Source organism: Nelumbo lutea, chromosome 6, assembly GCF_056320005.1.
Source record: "Nelumbo lutea isolate HS-2025 chromosome 6, American lotus-T2T, whole genome shotgun sequence".
NCBI lineage: Eukaryota > Viridiplantae > Streptophyta > Magnoliopsida > Proteales > Nelumbonaceae > Nelumbo > Nelumbo lutea.
The window spans coordinates 69,799,782-69,827,640 of record NC_142689.1 but is presented as its reverse complement, the minus strand read 5'-3'; the positions used below and the strand labels follow the sequence as shown (position 1 = coordinate 69,827,640).

At 36.1% G+C, this 27,859-nt stretch overlaps 3 protein-coding genes across 6 annotated transcripts; 1 reads left to right on the top strand and 2 right to left on the bottom strand.

The window, feature by feature from the left end:
* Positions 1–1,273: 1,273 nt before the first annotated feature.
* Positions 1,274–5,636, top strand: LOC148849521 (metallothionein-like protein 4B). Its single transcript, XM_088948449.1, has 3 exons — positions 1,274–1,533; positions 2,693–2,896; positions 5,235–5,636. The coding sequence occupies exons 2-3, from the start codon at positions 2,814–2,816 to the stop codon at positions 5,404–5,406; spliced, it is 255 nt and encodes an 84-aa protein (XP_088804575.1). The 5' UTR covers positions 1,274–1,533; positions 2,693–2,813; the 3' UTR covers positions 5,407–5,636.
* A 308-nt stretch (positions 5,637–5,944) lies between these two features.
* On the bottom strand, positions 5,945–15,634 carry LOC148849519 (uncharacterized). Of its 4 annotated transcripts, none has more exons than XM_088948447.1 (7): positions 15,075–15,634; positions 14,761–14,828; positions 13,030–13,233; positions 12,105–12,184; positions 8,882–10,626; positions 8,607–8,775; positions 5,945–6,804 (listed from the first exon to the last, which is right to left on the bottom strand). In XM_088948447.1, the coding sequence occupies exons 3-5, from the start codon at positions 13,109–13,111 to the stop codon at positions 8,968–8,970; spliced, it is 1,821 nt and encodes a 606-aa protein (XP_088804573.1). In that variant the 5' UTR covers positions 13,112–13,233; positions 14,761–14,828; positions 15,075–15,634; the 3' UTR covers positions 5,945–6,804; positions 8,607–8,775; positions 8,882–8,967. The 4 variants fall into 4 exon arrangements, with proteins under 4 accessions (XP_088804573.1, XP_088804572.1, XP_088804571.1 ...); XM_088948446.1 differs by having other exon boundaries at positions 15,219–15,495; XM_088948445.1 differs by lacking the exon at positions 13,030–13,233 and having other exon boundaries at positions 15,219–15,516.
* On the bottom strand, positions 6,167–8,923 carry LOC148849520 (uncharacterized). The gene is made up of 3 exons (XM_088951422.1): positions 8,882–8,923; positions 8,607–8,775; positions 6,167–6,804 (listed from the first exon to the last, which is right to left on the bottom strand). Exons 1-3 carry the CDS (start codon positions 8,921–8,923, stop codon positions 6,167–6,169), a joined length of 849 nt encoding a protein of 282 aa, XP_088807548.1.
* Positions 15,635–27,859: the final 12,225 nt, after the last annotated feature.

The window sequence follows — 27,859 nt, the reverse complement described above, 5'->3', positions numbered from 1 at the left end:
GGCACTAAATACAGCTTATTTGGACCCTTAAAAATTATTTAAAGAAAGAAATAAAAGAGGAAGTGCCAGTGAAGGGACAAGCTTCTAAGAGGCCGAAACGAACAGCTCTTCAAATGACTAACTGGCAACTGTTTTGGGCTTTTCGGATTTTGTAATAAGCATGGCTTAAACTTTAAAGGCTATGTGTGGGGTCTACCTTAGAAAGGTGGAAGCTAGTGTGCTCCAGCCCTCCAAAGGGAGTTTCGATTTCTCGAACCCACCTTACAGCATGTTGCAGTCATACATCATCAGGAATATCTCCCCTATTTGTATGCTTTATTCACGGGGAGAAAAAATTATTTAAAGAAATAAATAAAAGAGGAAGTGAAGGGACTAGTTTCTGAACTCCAAATTCCTAAACGTAGAAAGTTCAGGCCATGGTTTTTGAACTGTTATTGATTTGAATGATTGGACCATTTGGTTTGGAAACTGTTCAGACAATTAGTTATGCTTTATCTCAAATTTGGCTTCTAGCCAAAAATTATTGAATCAGTCAATGATTCATTGACCTGGACAATTGAACTATCGACCCATTCAATTGTCATAATGGGTCATAATGGATCCAAATAATTATTATTTTTATTTATTTTTATTTATTTTGTCATAATGGGTCATCTGTTTGGATTGGACGGTCAAACTATTAACTCAAAAACTGGTGAGCAAAATAGTTCTGATTCTAAGTTATTTTTTAAAACATTGGTTCAGAGTCTTCAGACCATATTTGATTTTTAAGTTAAACAGCCTGAACTAAAGTTTTAAAACCTATCAAATGAGTGGTGGCTCAGTTGGTAAGTAAACTAGGTAGTCCCAAAATAAATGTGATTTCAAACCCTGCAATCAGCTCCCACCATTATTGGGAGAAGAGTTATATGATTATTGCTGAAAAAGTAATGCATTGTGCCAAGAAAAAATGATTTAAGGCCCCTATGGGAGAAGGCAATTATTTCACGCCTAGGTTATAGCTTTTATCACCTGTCAAATACATGCATGACCCATGGTAAACCTTTTACCATATTGTCAAATTGATGGTATATTTAGTTGTTACAAGAGAAAATAGGAATATTGGTATAAAATTTTTATTTTTTTTCGTTTGTTTTGATCAAAACGATGGGATAGGATGAAAACTTCCATCCCAAAAATAGAGATGTGGGGTCCCACCAGATAGGCCCCGCTAGGAAATGAAAACAATGAGAAGTCGGTGAGAAAAAATGTCGAAGATGACATTCTTCTAGTCATCCTACCTGAGCTTCACATCCCTACGATCAAACCCTCTGAAAACTCATTATCTTTTATCTTCCAAGTCGAGCTTCAAACCCTATCGATAGGGTGTTCATTTCCAGTGAAGTTAAGACAGAGAATTTCTTCGGTTTTCTTTCATTGAACCTTTTCTTTTTGTATTTTTTTTTTCTCAAAAACCTCATTGTTTTTCTTCCTAGCTTAGCTTCAGAACCCCTTACCAAAGAGTCGAATCACTATTCTTCATCTCCAACGAAGGTAAGACCTATCCATGCCCCATTTTTCTCCAGTAAACTATTTTTTTTTTTTCTCTAAAATTTTGTTGATTTTCTTCCCATTCCTGATTTCTTAGCTTTTCAAAGTCGACAACCAAATGTTGGTAGATCTGCTTAAACCTCTGTTCTCATCATTACAGATCTAACAAGTTTGTAATGTAAATATGCTAAAACCTCCTCTGCAGATTTGTTATCATTGAACCTCTGCTATTAAGTAGAACGATTTATTATTGCAGATCTAAACCTTGCTAAACTTTTATCATCATCATTGATCATCAATACCCCTTTTGGTCCATTACATATATCATTATCGCCCCTTGGATTCCCCTAATAACCAATACCCCTTTAATTCGACCATCAAAATATAGGAGACAACCATGGGTGTTCATGTTCCACCGTTGTTGATGGTTGAAGCGGAATAAAATCAAGCATCTTGCAAAATTTTTTCAACAATCAAACATTGAAAAACAAATTTTGCATAATAATTGGTCTCAACAATCAAACATTGGATGTGAAAATGAGAAAATAATTTTTTCTTTTTCATCCTATCCCTTCTCATCCCACTGTTTCTCCACAACCAAATAGATCATTAGAGATGACAATTTCCACCCTCCTGTCACAAGTATCCATCACAGTTTTCCAGTTTTAAAATTTTACAACTCATATGAGTGTGGATAGAATATAGTATTAGGCTAAATATAAATAAATTATTATTGTAAGGCATGTAAAGTTATGTATTATATGTTAAGTTTAACAATGCTTTAAATAAAGAATAATTAATAATTAATCAAATAATTGAAAGCTTTGATATTTGTTGAGGTTATTTTGCTTGTCATTGCATATATATAAAACTGCTCCACCTTCAAATACAGGAGCTCTACCCTCAAATACAAGGGAGTATATAGTGGGGTTCTAATCCCAATCCCACCATTATTTCTAGCAACTATACAAATTTATAAGGTGGTGGTATGTATATGGGTTGGGAGGTGGAAAAGGTCTAGAATTCAAAAAACCCTCACCCTGAATCCACCACGTTGCCATTGCCACAACCACAACTGAGTCAATAATTCAACATCTTTCCAAATTCTTCCTGAACGTGGTGGGGACAAAAAGTTAATGCCACCTTGAACTTTTTATCCCAGAGCTATTACACCTGTTGTAAGTCGTGTCAACAGCAGCAATCTACACCAGTAAAACGTGGCAATTTAGATCAGTCCTAGCAGTGTTTTTTTAAAGACCAAAGCGCTACGAGAGACAAAAAAAATGGCTGACAGAGGAGGAAACGCCGGAAGTTGTAACGACAGGTGCGGCTGCGCTTCTCCTTGCCCCGGTGGCCAAGCTTGCAGGTCTCTGCTGTCTTCCTTCTTACCATCTCCCAATTGCATCCTTCAGTTTTGATTATTCGCTGTCTATCTTTTAGCCCTTATCTTCTCTTATGAAAATCACTTTCGGCTGTTTGAATTCGACAGCTTGGGCTGCTAGCAGGGCTTTCCTGCTGGATAATACAAGGGCTTTTCATTAAGGTTTCGTTTGTCTTTTAGTATCCGGGTGATACATTTATCCGAACAAATGACTTTTAGGCAAATTGTGGTGTTATTGTTGGTAAAAACTTTACGTGGTGTTTGGAATCGATACTATTTTTTTAGGTGTTTTTTCAGAAAATAGTGATGTATAAACATTTTTTTAGAAAGAAACTTTTTTTCAGATTTTCTATTTAATAATATTGTTGTTGCTGACATATATGCTTTTTTAATCCCATATCAACACACCATTGTTAACATTATTAATAAAAAATGGGAAAACACCAAAATGACGTAACCAAACAGTAGGCGTTTTTTAAGAAAATGGATTTATGATGTGATGCCGTTTTCTGAAAAAAAAAAAACGGTATCAATTCCAAACACCTGGTTAGTATTAGATTTTATCATTTTAATATTTTCGACGCAATTATTTACCAATAAAACACGTTCCAACCCTCTGTCACATCATCTCACACCGCACGGCACATCTCATACATGATAGGTCCAGTCTCAAGTTAAGATTCTTTTGAATTATGGTGTGAGTTAATATTGATAAAGTTGGAACCTGTTTTGTTGGCAAAAAAAATCCCAGTCTGACATGGGATAATAGTATATAAAATCACTGCGCATCTTCTTTTTCTTGCAATCTGTTTATCTGTGCCACCGCCCGCCACCGTCTGCCACCACCTCCGCCCACTCCGGAGGTGGGCGGAGGCAGAAGTGGCGGCAGAGGTGGTCATTCCTCTACCCAGCGCTGCCACTTCTGGCAACGGTGTCGGAGGTGGTGGAAACAGAGGCGGTGATAGACGGAAGTGGCGGCATTGGGCAAAGGAATGGCCATGTGGGCTGCCTCTGCCTCTGCCTCTGCCCACCTCCAGCAATGTTGTTAGATGCGCGAGGTGGGCGGAGATAGGCAGAGGCGTTATTGGAGGTGGTGATGAGCGGCGGCAGATGGCGACGAATGATGGTGGGCAACGGCACTCTTGAACAGATTGCAACAAGAAGAAAAAGATAACAATGATTTTACCCTTAATTAATATTATTTTTAAAAAGTTAATCTATTTTTTAAATTTTTTTAAAATTATTACTTATATTGATATTAAGCTCAAAAATTACCCTTATATGCTATTATCCCAAAAATAATTTTGGCTGTCCACGTTTACCAGTTAGTTTTTGTGATGTACATAGGCTCTCTCTCTCCTCATGACACGTTAGTGAATACGGCAACGCCTACAGCACTTCTATTCTTGCATCCAATTCACATGGTTTGCGCAAGGAGAACCGCCCAGACAGCACAGGCTGTCTGAAAATGACCAGCCAGCCAAAATCTATATACCCATGCTGCTTTACCAGTTCATCCTAATCCTTGCCGGATGCTTGGCTTGTCTTGATAATGACAGAACATAATTCATGATTGAGATTTTGACATCATCCATCTCGTCATGTGCTTAAACATCAAGTGTCACATCTAGACTTGCGCCGAGATAGAAATCCGATGGTGTCGATGAAGAGTCCGGATCTGCCGATCATAATACATTACTGGCCAGTGGCCACATTCACCTAGCGCTAGCCGCACATATGAAACATCCATTGTGTTGTGGTCATTTATATTTTCAACTTAGATGAATGTCTACTAGGCGTCAGTCATGAAAAGGAGAATGACTGACTGTTCAATACACTCTAAAAATTCTTAGTCCCACCATACAGTTGTGTGGATGTCAGCTCAAAATTGAACTCAATTTATGGGCGAATATTGATGTTTTAGGGTGGGATGTTTGTATTTTGAATTATGTAGAGTTACAGTGGAATTCAGAATTCTGCAGTTGCTAAGGTCATGGTCCGATCATTTATGGACATGTGCAATAGAAAAAACATCCAGTAGATATTTGATTATAAGGTAAAAACATACAATGATTCTTTTATCCATAAAAGTTAAAGGATTGACAAAATTATCCTGTTTTATCAATTTTTTCTTCAGAGTTATTTATCCATATGGGAGAGTGAGAGTGAGAAAATGATACTTAGGAAAAATGATTTTTTTCTGTGAATCTTACATGAACGTGAAAAACCGCAATCCAATTGATCGACTTTCCTCACTAGAATCTTAAAAACAACAAAGAGGGCTCTAATACTAATATGGCTACTGCTGCAACTCTGCAAACAGATGTACTTCCAGTGCAAGTGCGGGTGAGCGGGAGACACAGCATATGTGCTGCTCCTGCGGCGAACACTGCGGCTGCAACCCCTGCTCATGCTCCAAAGCTGAAGTCTCTGGTTCTGGAAAGGCTTTCTGCAAGTGTGGTCAAGGTTGCACCTGTGTCACATGTGCTTCCTGATAACTGCCGAGACACCAGGGGAGATGAGTTCCTATTAATACCCAGCACTAAGTAGGAACTAGCAAGGAAGATACTAATGATAATAATAAGGCTATGTATCAGACTCTAAGGCTGCAGAGCCTGGACTATGTAAGTTGTAATCAGAAAGGCCTACTAGTATATAACTATATACATATGCAAGTAATGGAATTAGAGTTGCCAAGTAATGGTAAGACTGAATATTCTCCTAAGCCCAGATTCATTTGTGCAGTGTCTAAATGATTCTACAGCTTAAATCTATGTTATGAAGCCTGCACCACCAAAACTTTGGTGGCTTCATGCACTAGACAAATTATATGATCTTTTACTGGCTCAACTCAATCTGCACAAATCTTATTGATGGTAACAGTAGAGGAGGATCTATTAAGAGGCGTTCTTGTAAGGAACAAAATACAAACAAACAGACTACAAGCCAGCCAACAGGATCTATTAAGAAGAAAAAAGTTGTAGAATAATCTTAATCTTACAACTCCATTGCCACAGTCACAGATAAGCTTAAAAAAACAATACATGTACATGTTATGTATTATGAGCTCCTGCAATTTGGAGCCCGGAGTCCCCAATCTGTAAAAGGAATATTGGGCCGTATATCACAAACATCAATTTACAACCAGGATTCACTATAATACACAATTCCAAAATGAAACAAAAAAACTCATTAGTATTCCGGTTCTGGATACGATGTTGGAATACCTATCTACACAGAAAACCAGTTACACCATTAATATAACCACATATCCCTCACAGTTTCCTCCATCAATTCCCCTAGGATCATCCATTCTATCTCTCTTCCTATTACATCAACATCATCAAGCATCATACCAGACCAAGGGGTTTTCCCTAGATCACAGGCCACCATGCCATCAAGTGAATAATGGGATCCATCCATTGGAGGATTTACATGTTTATGGATCATTTCCCATGCAGCATCCAGCAATTTCTTTCCACAAGATGGCAGTATTATAGAGGGACCAAGAACCCTTCTCTTAAATCTGGACGTTGTCATAAGAGATCCAAGTATTGTTGCTAGTGCTTCATTTAACAAGTCAAATAACAGCTTGCGGGCTTCCTTGCTTTCCTTCTGATCTCTAGTTTCCTCTTCATTCTCCTTGGCCCTTTTTTTGTAAGACTCTTCTACTTCCTCAAAGATCAAGTAGCTAATCGGTTTTTCAAGAGAGTTCCACTTCGAAAAAGAGCAATCAAATGGTCCATCATATAAACCAGAAGCAATGAGAAGATCTCTTATGTATGCATGTTTCTCATCTTGTATCTCAAGCGTTTCAACTTCTCGGGGCTCCTCTCTTGTCAACGTGTCGTCAGGCCCATCAGAATCAAGTTGATTTAACTGCCTCCTTAGCTCTGTGCGATCAGAAACAGAAACAATAATCACATAAGTAATCCAAATGCCCCATTTAGTAGTCTATCTTATGAACAACCTCTTAAATAGCTCCACTGGAACTGAAGAACATTACTGAAGTGGAGGTCATGGAGGTGGTGCTATAACTAAGAAAAATGACATTTTATTGCACATACAAAAACAAAATCAGCCACTAATTAATGTGTTGCAACTAGGAGATCCTACTAGCTAGTCTGAATGGTTTTATTCAACTTTTATTATTGGATATTGAAGACCACTCAAGCTGAATCTTCTTTCTTGTTTGATATTTTATAATTTCTGACATTGTTAAATGATATGGTGCTAAACTTTGTTGTTGGAAATCTCTTGATAGAATCAACAACCTGCAAATAATACACCACCATCACCCAAAACTAGATTTCCCTTCACTTGAGAGCATAGTTGTAAAGGAGACACCTAGGCGACAAGGTGCCCTTGGAGGCTCACCTCGCCCAGTCACCTAGCAGTTTTGTATAGTGTCTTATAAAATACTTTTATATTGTTACTTTTTTTAGTTATAATTATAAAATAGATATTATTAAACAAAAATATTCATTTTCTGTGTTTATAAACTAATTTCTTTTTATTATTTTCTTATTTGTTAGGGTTTAATCAACACAAACATTGCTAACTGCTGTATTGAACCCTCAAAGACTTCAGAATTTGAACCAATAAGTAAGAGAAAAACTTAAAGTTTTGTCTAATCAACACATTTCTTCCATCTTTTCTTTTCTTCTTTTCCTATAACAAAAATAGGGGTTCAGCCCCCATATTTTTTGAATTTTCTTTTCTTTCTTCTTTTTCTTCTCATAAATATGTTGATTTTCTAGACATAAACATGAAGTTTATAACTTTCTTATGAAAATTATGGATAGTTAAAGAAAGATGGTTATGGAACCTAGGGAACTACCTAGGATATGTATTTTTCACTTAAAAAAATCCATCGCCTAGGCTACTAGGCGACAAGGTACCCCCTTGTCGCCTAGCCTCGCCTTGGCACCTTGAAAACTATGCTTGAGAGCACCATCTATGGTACCTCCCACCCATTCTTGCAGGAATAATTTGATGGCAGAGAAAGCTACATGCTTTACCTGTGGACTATAGTTGCAATTCGCATCCCAACTATGGCATTCAGAAGGTAGACATCTTGCATGCCACATCTTACTAGTAAATAGGCAGTTTAATGAATGAAATGCTAAAAACATGTTCAGTCTAAAAGAATTGCATACGCATTTGAATTTGTGAAAGCAGGAAGTAGCTTAGCTTTATAAAATAGTGTCATTATGTGAGGCTGTCTATGGCTACGCAAGTAATGTTTTTTTTCTTTTTTTTTTTTGATAAACAGCTACGTGAGTAATGTTGTCCCTGGACTTTGTTATAGTTCACACATACACATACAGAATAGTAAACGTGAAAGATATTGATTAATGCTTTACAAAGCATGCATATGCACATTACTTTCTCTACTATAATGTCAAAAATATAACTAGCACACTGATATCTTTCATGCCAACTAGTTTACAAATCTGTCCAAACTGCCTATTTACTAGTGTTTTTTAAGCCCTGATCTAAGAAACAGGGCACAACCACATGTCGCATCCATCAGTTGATTGACCAATTAACTGGTGTTTATTACCAATACGTGCATAATATGGCAGGATAGAGAATAAAAAGTTTGTAGCAAATACCAATGTTCAGAAAGAATAACACACAACACACAGATGGCGTAATTCCAGTTGAAGTCATAGACACCAATAGCTAATACCTTGAAGATTAGAGCTGATCTCTCTGAAAACCCGTGGCATGGGACAGTCTTCTAGCAAAGGCATATCTAAAGTGGAGATTGGGCTGAGATGATCCACTGGCTGACACAACTCTTCATGACCACTGCTGCACACTGATGCAGGGCTAGGTGGCACCTCAGTTGAGTTGTCCTGAGAACCATGCAACAGGAAATCTTTTAATTAAGAGAACGAAAAGAAAGAAAACTATTGATTGATTGAGAGAGAGAGATGAACTAAACTATAAGATAGCTCTTACATGTGCATTGCCAGGATTCATCACAACTGTAGGTCCACTCATGATATCTTTCACAGGACCAGATCCATTGCTTCCTGATTCCTTAACTACTTGAATCTTCCTTCTGAATAATTTACCTCTAAGAGTAAAACTGTATCGGAGATTTGAGACTTTCCCCCTAAAACTGAACCTCTCTTTCCTCTTTTTCTCAATTCCACTGAAACATTTTCAGTGGATTCATGCTTCCTCCTGATCTGGGCTCCAGTTAAAATGTGTCGGTCCTCTAAAAGAAGTTTCCCAAATGAATTTCCTGATACCGGAGCTGACAATGATCTGATTAGGTTTCTTGGAGATAACTCCCCTGTATAAAGCATTCCATCACTTTTATGCCCATGTCTGAAAGATCTTGTTTGAATTTCTGGCTCATCTGCCAAATCTTCCCAGCAATTCTCAATGTTCTTAGTCATCAAAGCATCTTCAATTGGCCTTATTCTACTCTCATTATTGCATAAAGCAGAAGCTCTCAAGCTGCCACTGATACTTGTGGGGGCATCAACACGTTTTTCTCTTTTTACAACGTTCCTCAGCCTCTCAGAGAAGCATTTCCCCATGTCTCTGTTAATGAACTCGAGAGAGCCTTGTCCATTTATCTGAGTTTTACTTCTGTAAGATCTAGCAGATTCTGATCGTAGTAAATTCATTCCAAGGTCCTTGGTAACACTTTCCCTGACCTGCTTTGCTATATTCTGAGCAATTTCTTTTGGATCTGATTGTTTTCCACTGAAAGGGGCCCCAATTCCAACCCTTCTAACTGATGTATCTCCTTTAGCACTCTTGCCTTGAATTTCACATCTCAGCCTTTCCTTTACTTCCTCAAGCAAAGCTTCAATACCACCTTCCTCTTCAGCAGTCTCTGACGAACCAGCCCAAGAATCTTCACTATCACAATTGCCATCAGGGCCAGGCTTTAAGATCACTATCCTTGTGGGCATAGAAGACTTGCCTGATTTCTGATTACAATTTGTTAGGGAGATCTGCTCAGCATCACTAGATTTTGTTCTGTTTCTTAAGACGACAGAGTCAATTTGGTTAGCTGAGGAAGATTCCTTTTTAAATCCTTGATGCTGTAATGCACCTCTTTCTTGTGATCTTCCCTTAAGTGTTGCCACTGAAGTATGACTGTTTGATTCTCTAGGATTCTTCTTTTCTCTCAAATTCCTAGATTCTGCATGGAGCGCGATTGTTTCCTTGTTGAAGTTCTCTTGAGTAAGCCATTGACCAGGAACTCTACCAAGCTCAACAACTTTTCTATGTTCCCAAATCCTCGCTGCTTGCCATGCTTCAAATTCTTTTTTGAATTTCTGCAATTCCTCCTCTTGAGGATGTTCTCGAGGTCGTTGTTTTCCATATTTCATGTCACTACTGGATAGGTCAGTATCTTCTTGTCTAGAAAAGGTTAGAAAATCCATCTCTGTTTTCCTCAAGGGTTTTGATCCAAAAGCACTACGTCCAGCTGAGCCATTTTCGTACTGTTCACCATTTCTAAAACTGTTTCCCATGTATTCATTCTTTTTCTCCTTTGTATGAATTGCTGGTTGTGTTTCTGATGGTAGCATATCCATCCCCATCAAACGGGCCACAACACTAGGCACATTCCGCCTAGTGGCTGGTCCCCTGTAAACCTCCTCATCAATCAAATTCTTCACAGAAGCCTCACTTGGATAACAATTCTTTCTGGAGGAGCTATGCTTCACTTGATATGAACACTGATAGTAATCACACAAAGTATTAGTTGATATGAGTGAAAAGTTGATGCATGATAGAGTTATTTTTATCATGAAATACATGGAATTAATACTCGTTTTAGAATAGCATGGACATAGTCAACCACCAAGACAGCCAAGAGAGAGCCACAACTTTTCCCCTGGATGGGGATTTAAATGCCCATGGTGAAATAAGTGAAAATCTATTTTTACCAATGAAGACCACTGTCAAGTGCTATCATTCCAAAGTCATGTTCATTGTTGTTGCAAAAGCCAAACTTCTATTTCAAATTTACAAACTTTTGCAAGACAAATTAATTGAAACACTTGATATTTAAAAAGAAATTATTTTTCTAATATATATTTAAGTATCTACATATTACTTCAAGACAAAATTTCGTTGAAAAAATTTACAAACTATTTAAATAAAAATCAAGTAGACCCTATTAATACTACATACTAATAATAATGTAGATCAATGATATAGATTTTTTTTGGAAAAGGTAATGTAATTTTATTCAAACCAAAACTCAATTACAAACTGAAATCAAACCCAGGAAGGCAGTCTGAAAACAGCCAGAGTTACAAACTCCACCAGGAGTGAGACTGAAATAAATAAGACAAGTTTAGATGTGGTGTAATGGTGAAATCTCAGGCTGACAAGCATGAGAATGCAAGTTCAAGTCTGAGAATGGCAACCCCTCCCCAAGGCCCTAGACAGCTGGGACCAACATTGGGTAATGGCCTTTAATGATACAGCCTAATGATAATTGTGTGATTGTGCCTAAAAAACTCAGCCATGAGAATGAGCGAAAATAGATATTGTAGAGCAAAAATATCGAAAAAGAAATCAAGTTATATCCAAGACCATTTTTCCACTCTAATGAGAGCAGTGCTGCAACAGGTCCCCTCATGATACGAGCTATGGGGGAGGGGAAGGGGAAGCCCAGAAATAAAAAAAGTATACACACACATGACGGAGTGCCCTAGAAATTATAGGAGATATAAAGGGAATTGTCAAAAGTTTGGGAAATGTCACCCCCTGGCTTCTCTCAATGGCACATCTTCAGGAATTTGGGTACCAACAATATATACAACCATCTATAAGTGTCAAGTGAAAATTAACCAACCATCAGGTTATGTTTTTTCTTGTTCAAATTTAAACTTCTTCCATCCATCTATTTGCAATAAGTTGGATAGTTATCAATTCTGGATCCTACACTCCTTCCTATGTGTTTTAATGTATGGCTCATCCAATGGTGTTGTAGTCTAGCAGATAGAGAACTTAAAAACCACCATCTCTTTAAGCAAATAAAGATTAAGAATATTGGTAATAAGAAAATTGAATAAATAAACGTCTTCAGTTAGCAAATCATCAATAACCTCATCTGTTATATATAGCATAAGTCTCATTAAATCAGAATCAAAATACAGATTTAATATATCAAGAACCTATAGTAAAGCATACAATAAAAAATTACCGGAATGTTTCCGGATGTAGAACAGAAGTTCTGTGAAGTTTCTATTGGCAGCTCCAAGCTGTTCCGAGGGGCTTCAAGACCTGCAGACAAGCCAGAGGAGCATTAGATTTCCAAAATTTCTCAATGAAATCAAAGAAATCTATAAGGATATAGATTAGATGGATCCCCCAGAAATCTGAATGCTACAGCTGATAGACTAACTAAATCCAGAACATAGAGGGCCTTTGTATAGTGAAAGCTGTATGCCCAAGTAGTTTCTGTATTGGTAGAGCTGCTATATATCGGCCTTGTGAATTTTGTACATCATACACACTCCTTGCTATTTTTCATCAGGCAATATAGTTTATCTCTTTCTCAACAAAAAAAAAAAAAAGAAGAAAAGAAAAGAAAAGTGCTCTTCTTGTCAATACAACTCTGCCGATGACTTTTTCTTAACTTTTGTTCACAAGGGGGAGGTTGGAATGTTGTTTATCATATATCATCCTACAAGTCCTTCTTCCATGTTGTTTGTTCTACTTATTGCTCCGAGCTACCAAGAGATGCATAACTGGAGCCTTTTTTTTCACTTGTCTGATTAACCCAAGTAAGAGGGAATCTGAAGCAGGAAGTCTAAAGTTCTTAACCTTAAGTATTAATCATGAAAATCTAGTTGCCCATAATTTTAGGAACATACTTCATATAGAAGTCCATACTTAGAAAAGATCCAACATAACTTGAGATGAAGATGCATTAATGTCATGATCTAAAACTTTCTATGTTATCCCACCTTGTCTGCCACAAATTCAAACCCTCCCCCCAATGGGAAGAAAACAGAAAAAAAAAATGGACAAATAACCACGTCAAAGAAAGTAATCAAGGAAAAACAAGGAGTGGAAGCATACTTATTAGAAGTAAACAATATAAGCAAATAGAAGATGAACCTTACCATCAACATGTCTACTCTGCCCTAGTGACTTCCGGGACATGCTGGCTTGGTTAAACTCAAAGAGATGCAATATGCCTCCCATGTAGCCTGCTGATTCCTAAAAACCTGAGTAGACCTAGCAGTACATCTATGTTTTATCCCATGGTAACCTGAGTGGATTGTCCTTTATCCAATACAAATGTTGCAGAACACCTGCCTCATAATCTAGAAGGCAACAACATAAGGTTCTAATCAGTAAACTGAAGTTCATTACACTTGGTCCAAACAAGCTTCCAATGCATAAAAATCTTCAGATAAAATCGTGAAGGTCCAAATCAAAAGATCAATTCTATCAAGGATTAACTTCTGCTCAGATTATCAAATAAATCGGCCATTGCCTATTGGAGAAGAATAATTTCTTACAGACACGAAGCAATATTATATACACTTGAAATTCTAGTTACCTATCTAGTAGACCCAGGTAGTATAAATGGTCTGCACATACGCATGGTTTCAACTTTCAAGCGGGGGAGCAGACCAACCACTAAGTTCTTCTAAAACAAATGGATAATTATTAACTATCAACTGTATTTTTTATGCTTATGATATAAGGTTATGATTATAACCCCAGTTCTGGTTTTTGGATTTTAGCTTCCTTCTTTTACTGTCTAATCAGAGCTGCTTTTCAGGTTTGGACCACAAGACTAGAGGTGGAAATCCTGCAAAAATGGGGGAGAAGGAAATGAAATGAAAAGTGACTCCAATACGTCCACGAATAAGCCTACCTACTCTACTTCTCCATTCTGACCTCCCCACCTGGGGAGAGAGATATATAACCAAAACATTTGTGGACTCTATTAAATTTGCTGCAGCAAGTGAAAATTCCCAAATTTCTGCCTCATGTATCCTGTATTGCTGAGAGACCTCTTATGATCTAACCAATGGATAATTAGATTTCCTCAACTACAAAATGTACAGAACATATATTTCTCTAGATCACATCAAGTCAAAATCAATTTAGTGGCCCTCAAGTCTTTTTGATAGAAAGTACTGAACAAAGTGCAGATATGGAGGTGGAAGTAAAATAAGAATTTCTTAGCAACATTAAGATGAAAGATGGGGAGTCACGAGAAACTTTGGTTAAACTACAAATATAGAATCAAGACAAAACTCAGACAAGGCCATGCAGCATTCTATAAGACGGACATTCAACATAACTTACAAATCAGTGCAGTCTAGACAAAATTAAAACAGTTCTACAATTAAACAGTACCAATCAAACTCATAATAACCAAACATGAAGAAATTGTAGTTGCAGAGTTTTGCCTTATCTCTTTGGGAGGTGTATTATGATGATATGAAGATGAATATACGATTTTTAGTAAAGAAAGCATCTTGGAATTAATGCCTTCAAGAGTGAATTTTCAAAATATCAGTGGCCCCAATTCAAATGACAAAGTTCTTTTTACTTTTTTCTATTGCTCGCACTTCATCCAGGAAAGAACAAAGTGCAAGAGTTAGATTAACAGAAGTAAGCAAACAAAAGTAAAATTTTAAGGGCCTGATTCACTAAAATAATTCCCATCGACCGAAAGAGCACAAGTATCGAATTCTTGCAGCACTCTGAAACTGAAAGTTTTTAACACAAACATTTTAAGAAGGAAAGAGAAGCCGATTTAAATGATTAAAAATAACAGGTTAGAACAAATTCGACTTTTTTTGGCAGATTTACGAGAAAACTTCGTCCTCAACCTGAAGCTTGACCCGGGGCTGTAACACATAAGTATGCAATCTCATTTATCTTGCCAAATTCTTTCGTCCTGCGACATCCAAGGAAACAAAAAATAAAAAGGAAGCCATATATCCATAAAAAGATGCAAAATTAACAAACTTTTCAAAATAGAACTGGCTGATTTTCAAGATTCGTTTTACTTGATTCTCCCCACGATTTTGATCCAAGAGAGCATGGAGATCTAAGTTAAGGCTCTTCAAACAAGTATAGCATCTAACAACCATTAATTGCTTTTGATCCAAATAGAAAAAGGACATTTTCGGTTTCCACTAACCATAATTAATATGAATCTCATTATTCAGTTCTTGTCTTTGTAACGCAGAATAGACCATCCCATTCTCCAACTCAACAAGACAGTAGCTCGTGTAATTCAACACCATGAAACCAAATCCATCATTACCAAATTATCAGAACCTACCGTGCAGAGACGCCCGGGAACGGGCAAAATCCATCGACGGGAAGTTTTATCCTCCACAGAGATGAAGGGAAACCGAAAATACAGTGGTCAACAGAAGTCAATAACGTAGAGATCGAGAAAAGATCTTCGTCGGCAACAGCAGAGTAGCAGAAAAGTTGAGATGTAAAGCTAGGGCTCGTAATAGTTTCACGTTGGCACCCTAGTAATGTAGGAAAAGCTACGCTTTTAGTCTGACCGTCCATGGCCGAAAAAACATTAAAAGAAAAAAACAACCCAGAAAGCGAAGCTTCTCTAGTTTCATGTATTTAAAATTATTTTCTTTTTATTCTTTATCCAATTGCTTTCTCTTTCTCACTTTTAATCTTTGTTTACTGTAAACCCTTAACAAAAGACCGAGCGAACTCGAGTTCGCAACTCTGTCTCTGAAAGTGAAGAATACTGAAAAGGCAATAACAGCGCAGACACTAGGGATCAAGCGGGCTCCCCTTACTACATCTACGTGGCTGCTTATTCTACCACGTCAACAGGTGACGGGATCTATTCCTCACAAATGGGCGCCTCACAGGCACATCCACAGGAACCGGAACCGGAACCGGAACCGGAGGATTCTGGACCAGTGCTGATGTCAATATCAGCCTTACATGTAGGACCCAAGTTAAGGTAGGGAGCTGATCAGCTGACGTGGTGTGTCATCGGGATCCATTGCATTTGGCTCCGGCGATAGGGGTGATCATAAAAAATCGGAGAAACCAAAATATCCGATCGAATCCACGTAATTAAACCAAAAATTCCAGTTAACTGAACCCGTCGATTTGGTTTTGAAAAATCAAAGGTATCAATTTGGCTTCAATTAACCAAAGCGACATATGCATATAAAATATATTATTTATTATTGATAATATAATATATTTCTAATATTTTCATTATACATTTATTATTTATTTTATATATTATAAATATTAAAAATCAACAGACCAAATTAATAGAAAATCAAACTAATCAACTGATTAATCAATTGGATTTGGTTCGGTTTTGATTCACAGTTTTCTAAAAATTGGTAGTATTGGTTTAGCTTGAAAAATAAATCCATGATTCACTTAACCGAACCATAATCACTTCTATGGCTCAATTTGGAAGGAGTATAAATGTAAATATATAGTGCAAAATTTTATATTTTATATTATTTTATATGTTTTTGCACTATACATATTTGCATGTGTATTCTTTCCAATCGAGAAAAAGTTGTCTAAATAACTTTAGGGCTAGCATTCTAATGCATTTTCACTTGTTTGGGTAAAGAAGGATTTGGATTAACTGAATGTTTTAGTTGTTCGGCGACTATGAGACCAATGATGAGTTATATCAATAATAAATTCATGGCCCCATTATAAAAAATGTGTCTCATATATTTAATACTGGTGTAAAATCTTATCATTGATTTCACAACTTGCGAAATAGTTAAAACCATGGTATTTAAAAACAAATTGGTGATTGAACCGGTCAAGGGTCTGGTTACTGGTTTGAATGGTTCGACCATTTGACCTGAACGGCTTGACCATTCGACTCGAATGGTCAGTATGTTTTGACAAATAAATAAATAAATAAATAAAAACGGTCAAAACCATTCAAACAGTTTGAACGATTAACTAGTCGGTTTAGTGGTTTACTGACCAAAATCAATGATTTTAAGGGAAAAAGCGAGTTTGAAAGAAAATGGTGATCAGTTCCCGATTTTTCTAATCCGACCGTCCAATCCAATTTTAAAAACAGTGGTTAAAACTTAAACCTTATTAGATAAAGAGAGGGTATGCTTCACGAGTATATCAATTACCTCACTCTTTAGAAAATTCGCTTATCATAAACCCATTATACCGGAGTAATAATATTGTAGCTCCCATCTTGAAATTGATGCATTCAAGCCGCTCATAATTAAATGGACTGAAATCTATCTCAAAAATCTGAATTACAGCTCTCTCCTAGTCTAATGATAGTCCCCCTATAAACCATATTCTATCCATAAATTTAGCATCAATCCACGGACAAGATCCAGTCCACCCCTACAAATCCCAGTTCCACCAGGGGTGAATTGAACTATAAAACCCATTTGATATAAAAACCCCTAAATTTTACTGTAATTTTTAATTCAGGAATTCAAATAATCAAGACGGATACATCCATGCAGAGTTCTGAATTCCAGCCCCCCTTACTACTAGTCCTCTCCCCTTTTCCCTTTTAAACCACGTCCTGCCCGTGAATTTGGCATCAATTCACGGTCAGGATGCATTGCCTATCAATCCAGCCCCCCTGACCTCGGCTCATTGATCATTCTCCCTATCAATTACCCAATTGACTAACATAACATACCCCACCACATAGCACGTCCAACCTTAAAAAATCACGGGCACTGGTAGAGTTATCTGTCCCACACGTGTGGCAGAGATCGGCTTATTCCCACACCCAGCTCCATTGCTTTCGAGAGAGTTCAATAACGCAGCACGACACGACAGATCTACTTCTACCTAAAGAGAATAGATGTGCTGTGAAACGTTGTGAGGGACAATTTTGTGGGGGCTGATTTGACCGTGAATGTACTTATTCATTTTATTCGTTTTTATTGTTTAGGCTCAGTTTGAAAGGAGTATAAATTAAAAAATATATATATATTGTACACCATACACAAATCAAGTTTAAATATAGTTTTAAGCTTTAGGGTAAATTGTTAAAACATTCCCTCAAGTTTTTGATTGTTATTAAAATCTCCTTTCAAGTTTGATAATTTCAATCACTTTCTCTAAATTTTTTGACATCTTTGCATATAGATATATCCCTGTTTAAAATCTTCCAAAAAGAGGTATGAAGATGTCTAGAATATTCATACAATTACTTTTGATAAAAATATTTATTTTTCAAATTTTCTCATATGAATTGCTAGCTCAAACCCTTTCAATCCCTTTTCTAAAATTGATTTATTTTTCAAATTTGCCCTTCATATCAATCATTCAAAATTTCGAGTGCAAAATTACAACCTTAAATTCTCTATTTTCTTGTTGCTTACAAAATTTGTATTATTTTTTCGGTAGAAGGTAGCTTCAATAGTAATTAGATAGGTATTTTAAACATTTTTGTACCTCTTTTTAGAAGATTTTAACGGAGAGGGTCTACTTGAAACTTCAGGGAAGTTTCAGCAATTTACAGTAAACCTTAGTGACCATCGATATCAGATTAAAGGAAGTCCAAAGCCCCTCTTCTCCTTAAAAACCAATCGATAGATAAGCGTTTGCTTCCCTTTTCAATTCTTGATAGTCCGATAGGCGAGTTTGCTCTGCACAATTCAGTGATGACATGGCTAATTGATGAAAACGCACTTTTTGCCACTTGGCAAGCAATGATCCTTGGTACTTCAATATAGTTTGGTGCCACGCTGGATGGGTGGTAGTGGGAGAAGGCATGTAATTTTGTTCCATTCTTGAAGGATAAATTCAATGGATGTGATTAGGGTTGAGCATTATTCGGTTAAATCAAATAACCAAACCAAAAATTTTGGTTCTAACTTTTTTGGTTTTTGGTTAAATGGGTTCAGTTTTTTTGTTTTTGATTATTTTGATTTTCCGTTTTGGTTTTTGGAATTAGAATTTCGGTTAACCGAATTAACTGAACTTTTTATTATTATATATAACATATAATATATAATATATTATATATTTATATATAATATACTGAAATTTGATTTCATAATATATATTTTATAATATATAATATATATAATAGAGTATATATTATTAAAATTAAGCTTTAACCGTAAATTGAACCGAAAATTTTGGTTTTGGTTTTGATTTTTATTTTTTAATTCAATTTTTTAAATTTTGATTTATTCGATTCAGTTTTTAGCCAAATAAATCGAATGATCACATGATTAAGTCAATTTTAGTGTCAAGTGTCAACAGTAGGGAGCAATCCTTTAACCCCCTTAATTATATTTCACAAGATTAGAAGAGCTCTAGAATGAATGCTGGCTGAGGTTGGAAAGTGTGGTTCCCATAAAAAGTGAAATGGGACTGGCCCACTTACAAATGAAGGAATTTTATTACCCAAAAAAGAAGAAAAAGGAAAGAAGGAATTATGAACCCCTCTTTGGTTAGGATAGGGGGTAAGGGAGGTCCAAGGATTTCCAAGTTCTAGAGTCTAGAGTCTAGACTAGACTAACCCGTAAAACTCTAGACAGCTGGCTAGAACCTTCTTTTCCTCACTACCCAACTGAAATGATGTTGAGAGCGTGTCATGTGCTATGGAAAAGCTTAAAGCATGAGATGGGTGACTTTGGTTTACTGCAACAGCTCTTCACATTTAAAAGCTTTCAGTGCTAAGGAAAAAAAAACGGTTAACTGCAAAGCTAATGGTCCCCAGCTCTCTCTCTCTTTCTCTCTTCTTGGTGAAGAAAGGAGCTTTATCCACCTTCCACATGTTCTAAGTTATAACCACCAAATACACCTACCTACAACTATGTTTTCTGGGTCTGGGATTGAAAATTGGCATAGTTCATATGGTCACCTACGTGTATATTTTGGGTTCCATTTCGGTCATGGCCCATAGGTTTGTTTCATCATGTCTAAAGGTCGTTTGATGACAGCTGAAATGGCTGAACTGAATGATTGCTAGCCCATTTACTAATCTTAGTCGGGTTTAATAAATAGTGAGTCTAGGAGTGGTCATGAGCCGAGTTCTTCATGAGTCATTTGAGTTCGACTTGGTTTCAGCCAAGCTCAAGCCTAATAGAACTCGGCTCGTGAGCTGAGCTCAAATATATATATATATAATTATTATTTTTTAAATATTAAATAAAAATATATATATAAATTATAATTATTTATTTTTATATATATTTTCTCAATTTGAGCTCAAGCCTCGTAATATTTTTATACATTTGAACCCTGGTCACCCAGGTTGCAATGGAGTAACCCAACCATTGCACCAAGGACTACCCTATGGAAGAGAGAAAAGTAGTTACGATTTTAGCATTTATTATAGCCTTTGACAGCGGTACTGTTTCTCAGTAGTTACATGGATGTTGTAATGGATTCTATGTAAAGGATTTACTTTCTATCATAATCCTTCATGTTCTTAACAATTCAAATGCTAGGAAGGAAATGATTTATGCTCAAACCGATGGTGAGAACTTGAGGCCTCATACAAAGATTCAACAAGAAAATAGTTATTGTCTTTGTTGTTGTAGGCTTGTTAACTTGTTTTAATTTCTTGATTTTCTTCTTTCTACCCTATTGGGTCTTTTGCTCTTATTTATTCTCAATTTTGCATATACTTAGGTGGGCCTCTAATATATAAAATCTGGAGATGGTTTAAGGATGAACCTCCTTCCCTCTATGTTAAGAACAGACTAGAGCTTTTGCTGCATTACTGGATAACATTGTTTTAGTAAACGGAAAAAAAAAAAAAAAGTATTGTAGTACTATAAGGAGGGTGAGGAATCCTCAGAATTTACAAACAAGTATGACTATAATATCCACATGACATATACAGCATGTTCAAAAAATGATGGAAATCCACTGGTTCTGGAAACAATCAGAAGGAGCTCTCATGAACTGGTGTTGTACTTTGGCCCATCTCATCAAGGTCTATCATTTTTTTCCATTTAATTTTGACTTATCTAGAAATTTCCTGTGTGAATAAGAACAAGATTGTATTCCTTCCAAACTGAGCCTATAGAACTCCCATGTTTCATTATTCCAGACATTTGTGCAGAAAACATGGTATTTTCCTTGATTGTATATGTTGTATTTTGTTCCATGGCTTGAGCCCTAATGGCTAAAATTCATGGCAGGCTGGAGAGCTCTCTTCTTGCATTCAGTAGCTAGCCGTGGTTCTGCTGCCAACCAGGACTTGTCGATTCAAGATTTTGGATGAGTTGATCATTGAGCTGTTGCTGAAGAAGGCATCTTAATATATGAATCAACTGTGCCAAGTGAAGCCAGGCAATGTACTGAAGTGTTCCATATGCGCCTTCACTATGGTCCATGGAGAATTTGTATTCCTTCTTCCCCAATGACATCCAACTAATTTTCCCCCGTTCTGTTTTTTCCCATTCTCTATCATTCTTTGATAGAGAACTGTATATCTGGCTATACTTGAAAAGCCCCAACCATGTAATTTTGGTGCATGCTGCTTATTGGAAGTAATTTAGACTCACATTTCATTTTGTAACTGTGATTTTGAAGGTCAAAGGATTAAGCATTGACATTTTAAACTCTCCTCTGCTATTTGTTATTTGTGAAAATCCAATGGTTCATTAAATAACCAGAACTAGTTTGATTTTCATAAAGAAAACCAAAAATTATGACAATCAAACTAGTTCTGGTTATTTAATGAACCGTTGAATTAGGCTCAAATTGGGTTTAAAAGAAGAGGCAACATGGTTTATTTCCAAAAATTTTAGGGGCATTTAAGACTTTGTGACATGGTTTTCAAATCCATGTCCAAAGGGTAAAATTGGAAAGAGATGAAAAAAATAACAATTTACCCAGGAAAGTGGATGTTGCACAAGAACATGGGAAAATAAGAAACAACATTTACCTGGGTAAATCAAACAAAAATAAACAAAATTTTTCTTAACATTTTAATTCAAATTTAAGGGAGGCCAAAAACCCACTTTATTACATTTTTACCCCAATTTTGCTATATAAATAATGGTTTTAATAAAAAGTTTAGGGGATCAACGACCTCACCAATATACTTAACTCCGCCCCTGACCTCAATAATCTGAATCTAGCTTTCTACCAACCAAAATGCCGAAATTTCAGATATGGTATTCATGACTAGTTCCTGCAACCATGCAGAGATGGATGCAGGGACCAGATAGGGCATTTCAGCCTGGAGTTTGAAGTGTTGAAGCTTCAACTGCAGACAGCTTTCTTTGCTTTCTTCTCTATTCATAAATGACGAAACAGGCGGGAGGTCTACAACCAACTCTTAAGGCCCAGTTCTATTATTCCGTTACTGGGCCTAATTTAACAATCCCAGACCTGAGCCCAACACTGAAGCAGGACCACCAGGCCTAGTCTTGCATGAACCTTAGGCTTAGTTTGGAAGGAATACAAATGAAAATGTGTTATAGAGTGCAAAACTTTATATTTTGTATTATTTTCTATGTATTTTCATTGTACATATTTGCATTTGCACTCTACATATTCACATTTACATTTGTATTCCTTCCATCCAAACTGAGCCTTAAAAACATTAACAGTAAGACATGTATCTCAAGCCCAGTAGATGTAGTCATGTCCAAACATGACCTTGACTGCAGCCCGTTTCGACCATAAGCCAATAACTCCAAATTGGGCATTTAACTATGTTCCATTCATTAGACCTGTTCAAATTTTGACAATAGCCAAGTCCGAACCCAATCCATAAATAGGTCTACCATATGTAACGAGTAGATTTAGCTGAGAGACGGGATTAACTGAATGTAATAGTTGTTCTCGGATCAGATGCAATAAAATCTGCATCCGATAGCATACATCCAAATCCAACTCGGATTCAAATTTGAATCTTAATGGACTCGGATTTAATCTGACTCTGTTATAAATTTTCTAAAATATTAAAAATACTGAAATTTTTATTTATTTTTTTATCTTTATATATAATAAATTAATTTAAATATAACACACTAAATTTATTATATACATAAATTTATAATATATATATATATAATATTTTTATAATTTTAAATATAATTATATAAAGCTTATATATTAAAATTAATAAATGTTATATTATAATCGAATTCAAATTTTAATTGAATCGAATGTGATAAAATCCAAATCCGATCCAATTATTAATCAAATGTAAATTGTAACATCTGAATACAATCCGATTATATATACATCATCCGCATTCAATATAATTGGATCAGATGTTGGATTGGGTCTCGGGTTTTCGAATAACATTGACAGTTCTAAAAATAGGATGTGGCCAAACAATTCCCCAGAAAGTATTGACCACGTTGTTTATTAAACACCCCTAATCCTCAAATGGAATTTTAGGATTATGTATTCTATTAATTTTAGGTGACGCTTGCTCTATATAAATAAACCCACTAACACGTGATATTGCGCTGGTGTTGGTTCTTCCAACCTGTCTCAGTCTCATCCTTGACCTCTCTCATTCCAGAATCGGATGACGTGTTGGCAATATCTCTCACAACAACCTAACCTCATGTTTCAACCGTACTTTGGGAATATCAGTAGCAAATCCCAATTCTTCTTTGAGATCACCCAATTAAATATGGACTGATGGTCCTTTGTTAAAATTCACAATCTTTTTCTTATTTCTATAGTTGGCATATCAAGAAGAAGAGCTGGCTAGCTTACACATCTAGCTGTTTACAAGGCTCTTTGAGACGGGATGGGATCCATCCCCTCCATGAATTAGGAGTGCAATTCAAGTTGCATAAATCAGCCTTTTACACTGCTTTGGGCTTGAGCCTTTTTTTAATCCCCAACTTTACTCCAGATGGAGGGGCGACAACCACCATAAATTTTATTAATCATTTTCAAAAGGAAAATTTGTAATAATAAGGGAGTACTTAGTCCGCTTTGCACCATAACCCAAGCATACAGAGCTCTCCTTCACCATCTCGGGCACATTCAAAAAACGGAAAAACAAAGCAAAAAATCCTAACAAAACATAATTAATTCTAAGGATAAACAAATCCAAATCATCCTCATGAATAAGACTAGCAAATCTCTAGGAATTCGGAAATTACCATTGATCACCTTTAGTGTTCATCTTTCATCAATTCCTTTGTTAGCTAAAAAATCAACACAGTGATTTCCTTCAAGTAAGATATTGGTCCACCTAATATTCATTCTCTACACTAATTTCTTAATCCTGTGCAAGATATAAACAAAATTCGAAGGATAATCCAATTTATCCATTAGAATGTCAATAATTATCTTGATATCACTTTCAACTTCAATCTCTTTATAACCTCTTTGCAAACAAAGGCTTAGACTAGGGCTATTCATGGGTCGGGGGGTCAATTTAATAGATTTTTTTCAATCGACTCGACCTAGTCAGGTTATTTAAAGAGAAAACCGAAACCGACCTGCTATTAAGCAAAATTGACCCAAACATGAAGGGTCAGTTTGGGTCGGTTTGGCATTGTTTGTGAACAACCCTATATTTTGTGTAAAATATCCTACTCAAAAAAAAAGAAAACGATCTTATAGACAAAAGTAATTCGCATTTAACTAAAGTTTAATTGTTCTTTAATGTTAAAAATAAGTAACTAAATAGAAAGAACAAACTAGGATAAGGATTACCTAGTTAATGAAAAACTAGGAAATCAGAAACTAACGAACTTGGTTTGCTTTGATTCGGTTTTGGTTTTTACACATGAAAACCAAACCAAATTATCGGTTTATCCCTCTTTATAACCCGAAACCGACCGGTGGTAAAGAAAAATGACCAAATCAGGTTGGGTCGGGCCGGTTTGGTTGGTTTGATTGATTTGGCATTGTTTGTGAATAGCCCTAGCTTAGACCATCATACAAAGGTAAAAATTCTGCTTTAAAGTTCTATTCCAAAAGATTTTCCAAGTAAACCCCCACCTCCTCCTTCACCAAGATTGCTGCGACAAGCCCCATCCACATTCATCTTGTGAGAAAAATTACTTGGAAATTTTCAGCTAATTCATCTGTATCTGCTTCATTTTGACACTTTCAAAGGAATGTTTAGCACTTGAAGAGAAAGAGGGTCGTTATCCATATTTGAAGGATCATTAGTAAGAGAATTGATGTCCCTCAACTATTTCTTAATATTTTCTATAAGCAATAAGGATGAAGAACTCGATGGAAAATAATGATTAAATGATTCCACCCCATGATAACCACAACAACAACACTTGGAAGCCAAACAAACACTTCTTCATGATATGATCTCATCAATTGAAACAAAACCATGCATAAACCTCTACATAAAATTGATATTTTAATTGGGAGATTAATCTTTCAAACATATTTAAACCATTAAATGTGCTGCACATGATTCATAATGATATTCTAAGTAGATTTTGTAGTGAAAGAGCAACTTTGATTAAATTTCCAAATTAACCTATCATCTTCATTGCTTAAACAACAATTCGAGTCCATAGCTCTCTATTGAATGGCATGAGGAATAATTTCAACATCATGAAAAGACCATAATCCCTCTTGGTTCAAAACTTTATTTAAAGTAAGATCCACTACTTCAACTTCACTTTCATCAATTTCACAAATCAAAGGCCCAGAACCCAACTAGTTATCATACCAAAAGGAAATTTCACCTTTCCCTATTATCCATTTACAAGAATTAATAGCAATGTATTTGATCTCCAACATCTTTCCAAAATTTAGTATTAGAGGAAGCAGTAATGAGCAAAATTAGAGGTGTGGACTTTATATATTTTGATTTCATAAACTTTGCCCACATGCCCTCTTTTTTAATGATTTTAAACCAAGATTTTAACCTAAAAGCCTTAACAATACAAGCATAGATCGCACTCCCAAACCCCCTTCATCAATAGGGTTACAAAAGCAGCTCCAACGACATGGATTAATTGACTTTGGAAAACATGATTAATTAAATTCAAACGCCCTCTACTACTTAAAAGCTTGGCTTCCAACCATCAATTTTTTTTTTTTTTTTTGCAAAATAGGTTCTAAGTCCTTAATTCGAAAACATTTTTTCCAATAAAAGAAACCAGGTAAATAAAAGGAATAAGCTTATGAGAAAAACATGTTACCTATTTGATCATATACACCTTTGAAGCACCAATGTTTTGATGAACAATGAAGCAAGACTTTTCTTTATTCACCACCTGTCCTGAAGCTTTCTCATATGCAAGTTTTCACAAAAGCCTGACTCGGCCCCAGTTTTACCACTGCAGATTAGTCCATGAACACTCCATGTAACAGTAACAATGCACTAGGGTGTTTTAATAAGTTGCACAATACCCATCATACAAGAGCTGGTTTCTCTCTCTTATGTGATTGAAGATTTGTTTAGGGGCAGGCCTAGCCCAAGCCCGATCCAACCCAACTCAAAATTTTATACGGATTGGGCTTAGATTTTCAGTCTTTGGGACGGGTTCGGGCCTAAAAAGTTGGATTTTTGTTTTATTTTTTGGGTTGGGCCCAGGCCTAACCCTTAGGTAGTCCAAACTTAATCCGAGCTCAGTCCAACTATACACACACACACACACATTATATATATATGAGCTAGGCTCGGGTTGGGAAGATCAAGCTTGACTTTGGACTCAATCCAGGCTCGAGCCATAAGTCCAAAATTTTAGGACGAAACCTGGGTTGACCATAAACCTAACCCAACCCACACGCCTTGCACCCCTATATTTGTTGTTTCACATTCAACATCAAAGTGTAAAATATCAAATAATCTATTTCTGGTAGAAGAACACGGATGAAAGTGCCAATTGGGAGGGCTCATAAGAATATTCAGATAAGCTGGTTCAGCTACTTTGAGGCACTCCGGATAAGCTGTCTAAAGAAGTCTGAAGAGGACAACCCAAAAAACAAGTGACTAATAGACTATTGGGCTCTCTGGATTTAGGGCTGCAAATGGATCAAATAGAATTCGATATAGGTATCCAAATTTGACATGTTCATAATCAAATTTAATCAAATATTAAATGGTTTGAGTATATTAAACTAAAAATGATGAAAATTGTTATGCTTTATTAAAATAATCAATTGAAAATTGATTTGATATTGTATTTCATGAACAAAATGAATCAAAGTTACTTGCATGAAATTTGAGTATATGATAATTTAGGTGTTTGGGATCAGTGCTGGGAATACAGCACCAGGCATGTCAGAGTTGTGAATACCATTTTCTTTATTTTTTGTTCGGAAGCGGTGCTGCCACATATACTGTTTTGTGGGAAAATAATACTGTTTTTGTTTGGTACCAATGTCGCAGAACTGTTTTTTGCATTGGTCATATTATCTAACGTCCAAGATGATGACACACCATTGCACGGCTGGCAGCAATAAGCTGTTTTCTGAGAAAACATTGTATTTGGCATTTCTTCAAACCACACTTTCCCGATTTTCAAGACATAGTCTAGAGCAACATTTTTTTCTGGAAAAATGATACCAAAAAAGATGCCATTTTCTGAAGCACCGCTTTTTTTAATGTAGCACCATTTTCTCAGAAAACGGCATCAGTGCCAAACACCACCTTAATAAAAACACAACATTCAAACTATATTTAATAATAGATACAATATGAAATTTAACTATATATATTCAAGACCTCTAAGTTTACCCAAGGGGCGGCCACCTTAAATTTTATTAACTAACCATTATCAAAAAGGGAGAAAGACAGAAATAGAGGACCTAGTCTACCTTGCCCCAAAACTAAAATGTAAAGCACACAATCTCACCACCTCAACCCAGCCCAAAAAGCCATAAAAGAAAAACAACATATCATAATTAAACTAAAAGCAAAACACCATTACCCTATACAAAAAATAGAAAGCCTTTGGTAAAAGCAAAGTCCCTTTTTTGACGTTTACTCATTTTTCTATTGTTGTTATCAAGTGGCAGCAATTGTCCAATAAAAAAACAACT

Bases quoted from the DNA above. Each gene is read 5' to 3' on its own strand.
- LOC148849521 (XM_088948449.1), top strand. From the start codon at position 2,814: ATGGCTGACAGAGGAGGAAACGCCGGAAGTTGTAACGACAGGTGCGGC. The intron at 2,897-5,234 runs GTCTCTGCTGTC...CTCTGCAAACAG, and splicing joins CCCGGTGGCCAAGCTTGCAG to ATGTACTTCCAGTGCAAGTG.
- LOC148849520 (XM_088951422.1), bottom strand. From the start codon at position 8,923: ATGAGTGGACCTACAGTTGTGATGAATCCTGGCAATGCACAT. The intron at 8,776-8,881 runs GTAAGAGCTATC...CATGGTTCTCAG, and splicing joins TGAATCCTGGCAATGCACAT to GACAACTCAACTGAGGTGCC. The intron at 6,805-8,606 runs GTATTAGCTATT...CTGATCGCACAG, and splicing joins GATCAGCTCTAATCTTCAAG to AGCTAAGGAGGCAGTTAAAT.
- LOC148849519 (XM_088948445.1), bottom strand. From the start codon at position 15,460: ATGGACGGTCAGACTAAAAGCGTAGCTTTTCCTACATTACTAGGGTGC. The intron at 14,829-15,218 runs GTAGGTTCTGAT...TGGATGTCGCAG, and splicing joins TTCCCGGGCGTCTCTGCACG to GACGAAAGAATTTGGCAAGA. The intron at 12,185-14,760 runs GTTGAGGACGAA...GCTTGTCTGCAG, and splicing joins AGCCCCGGGTCAAGCTTCAG to GTCTTGAAGCCCCTCGGAAC.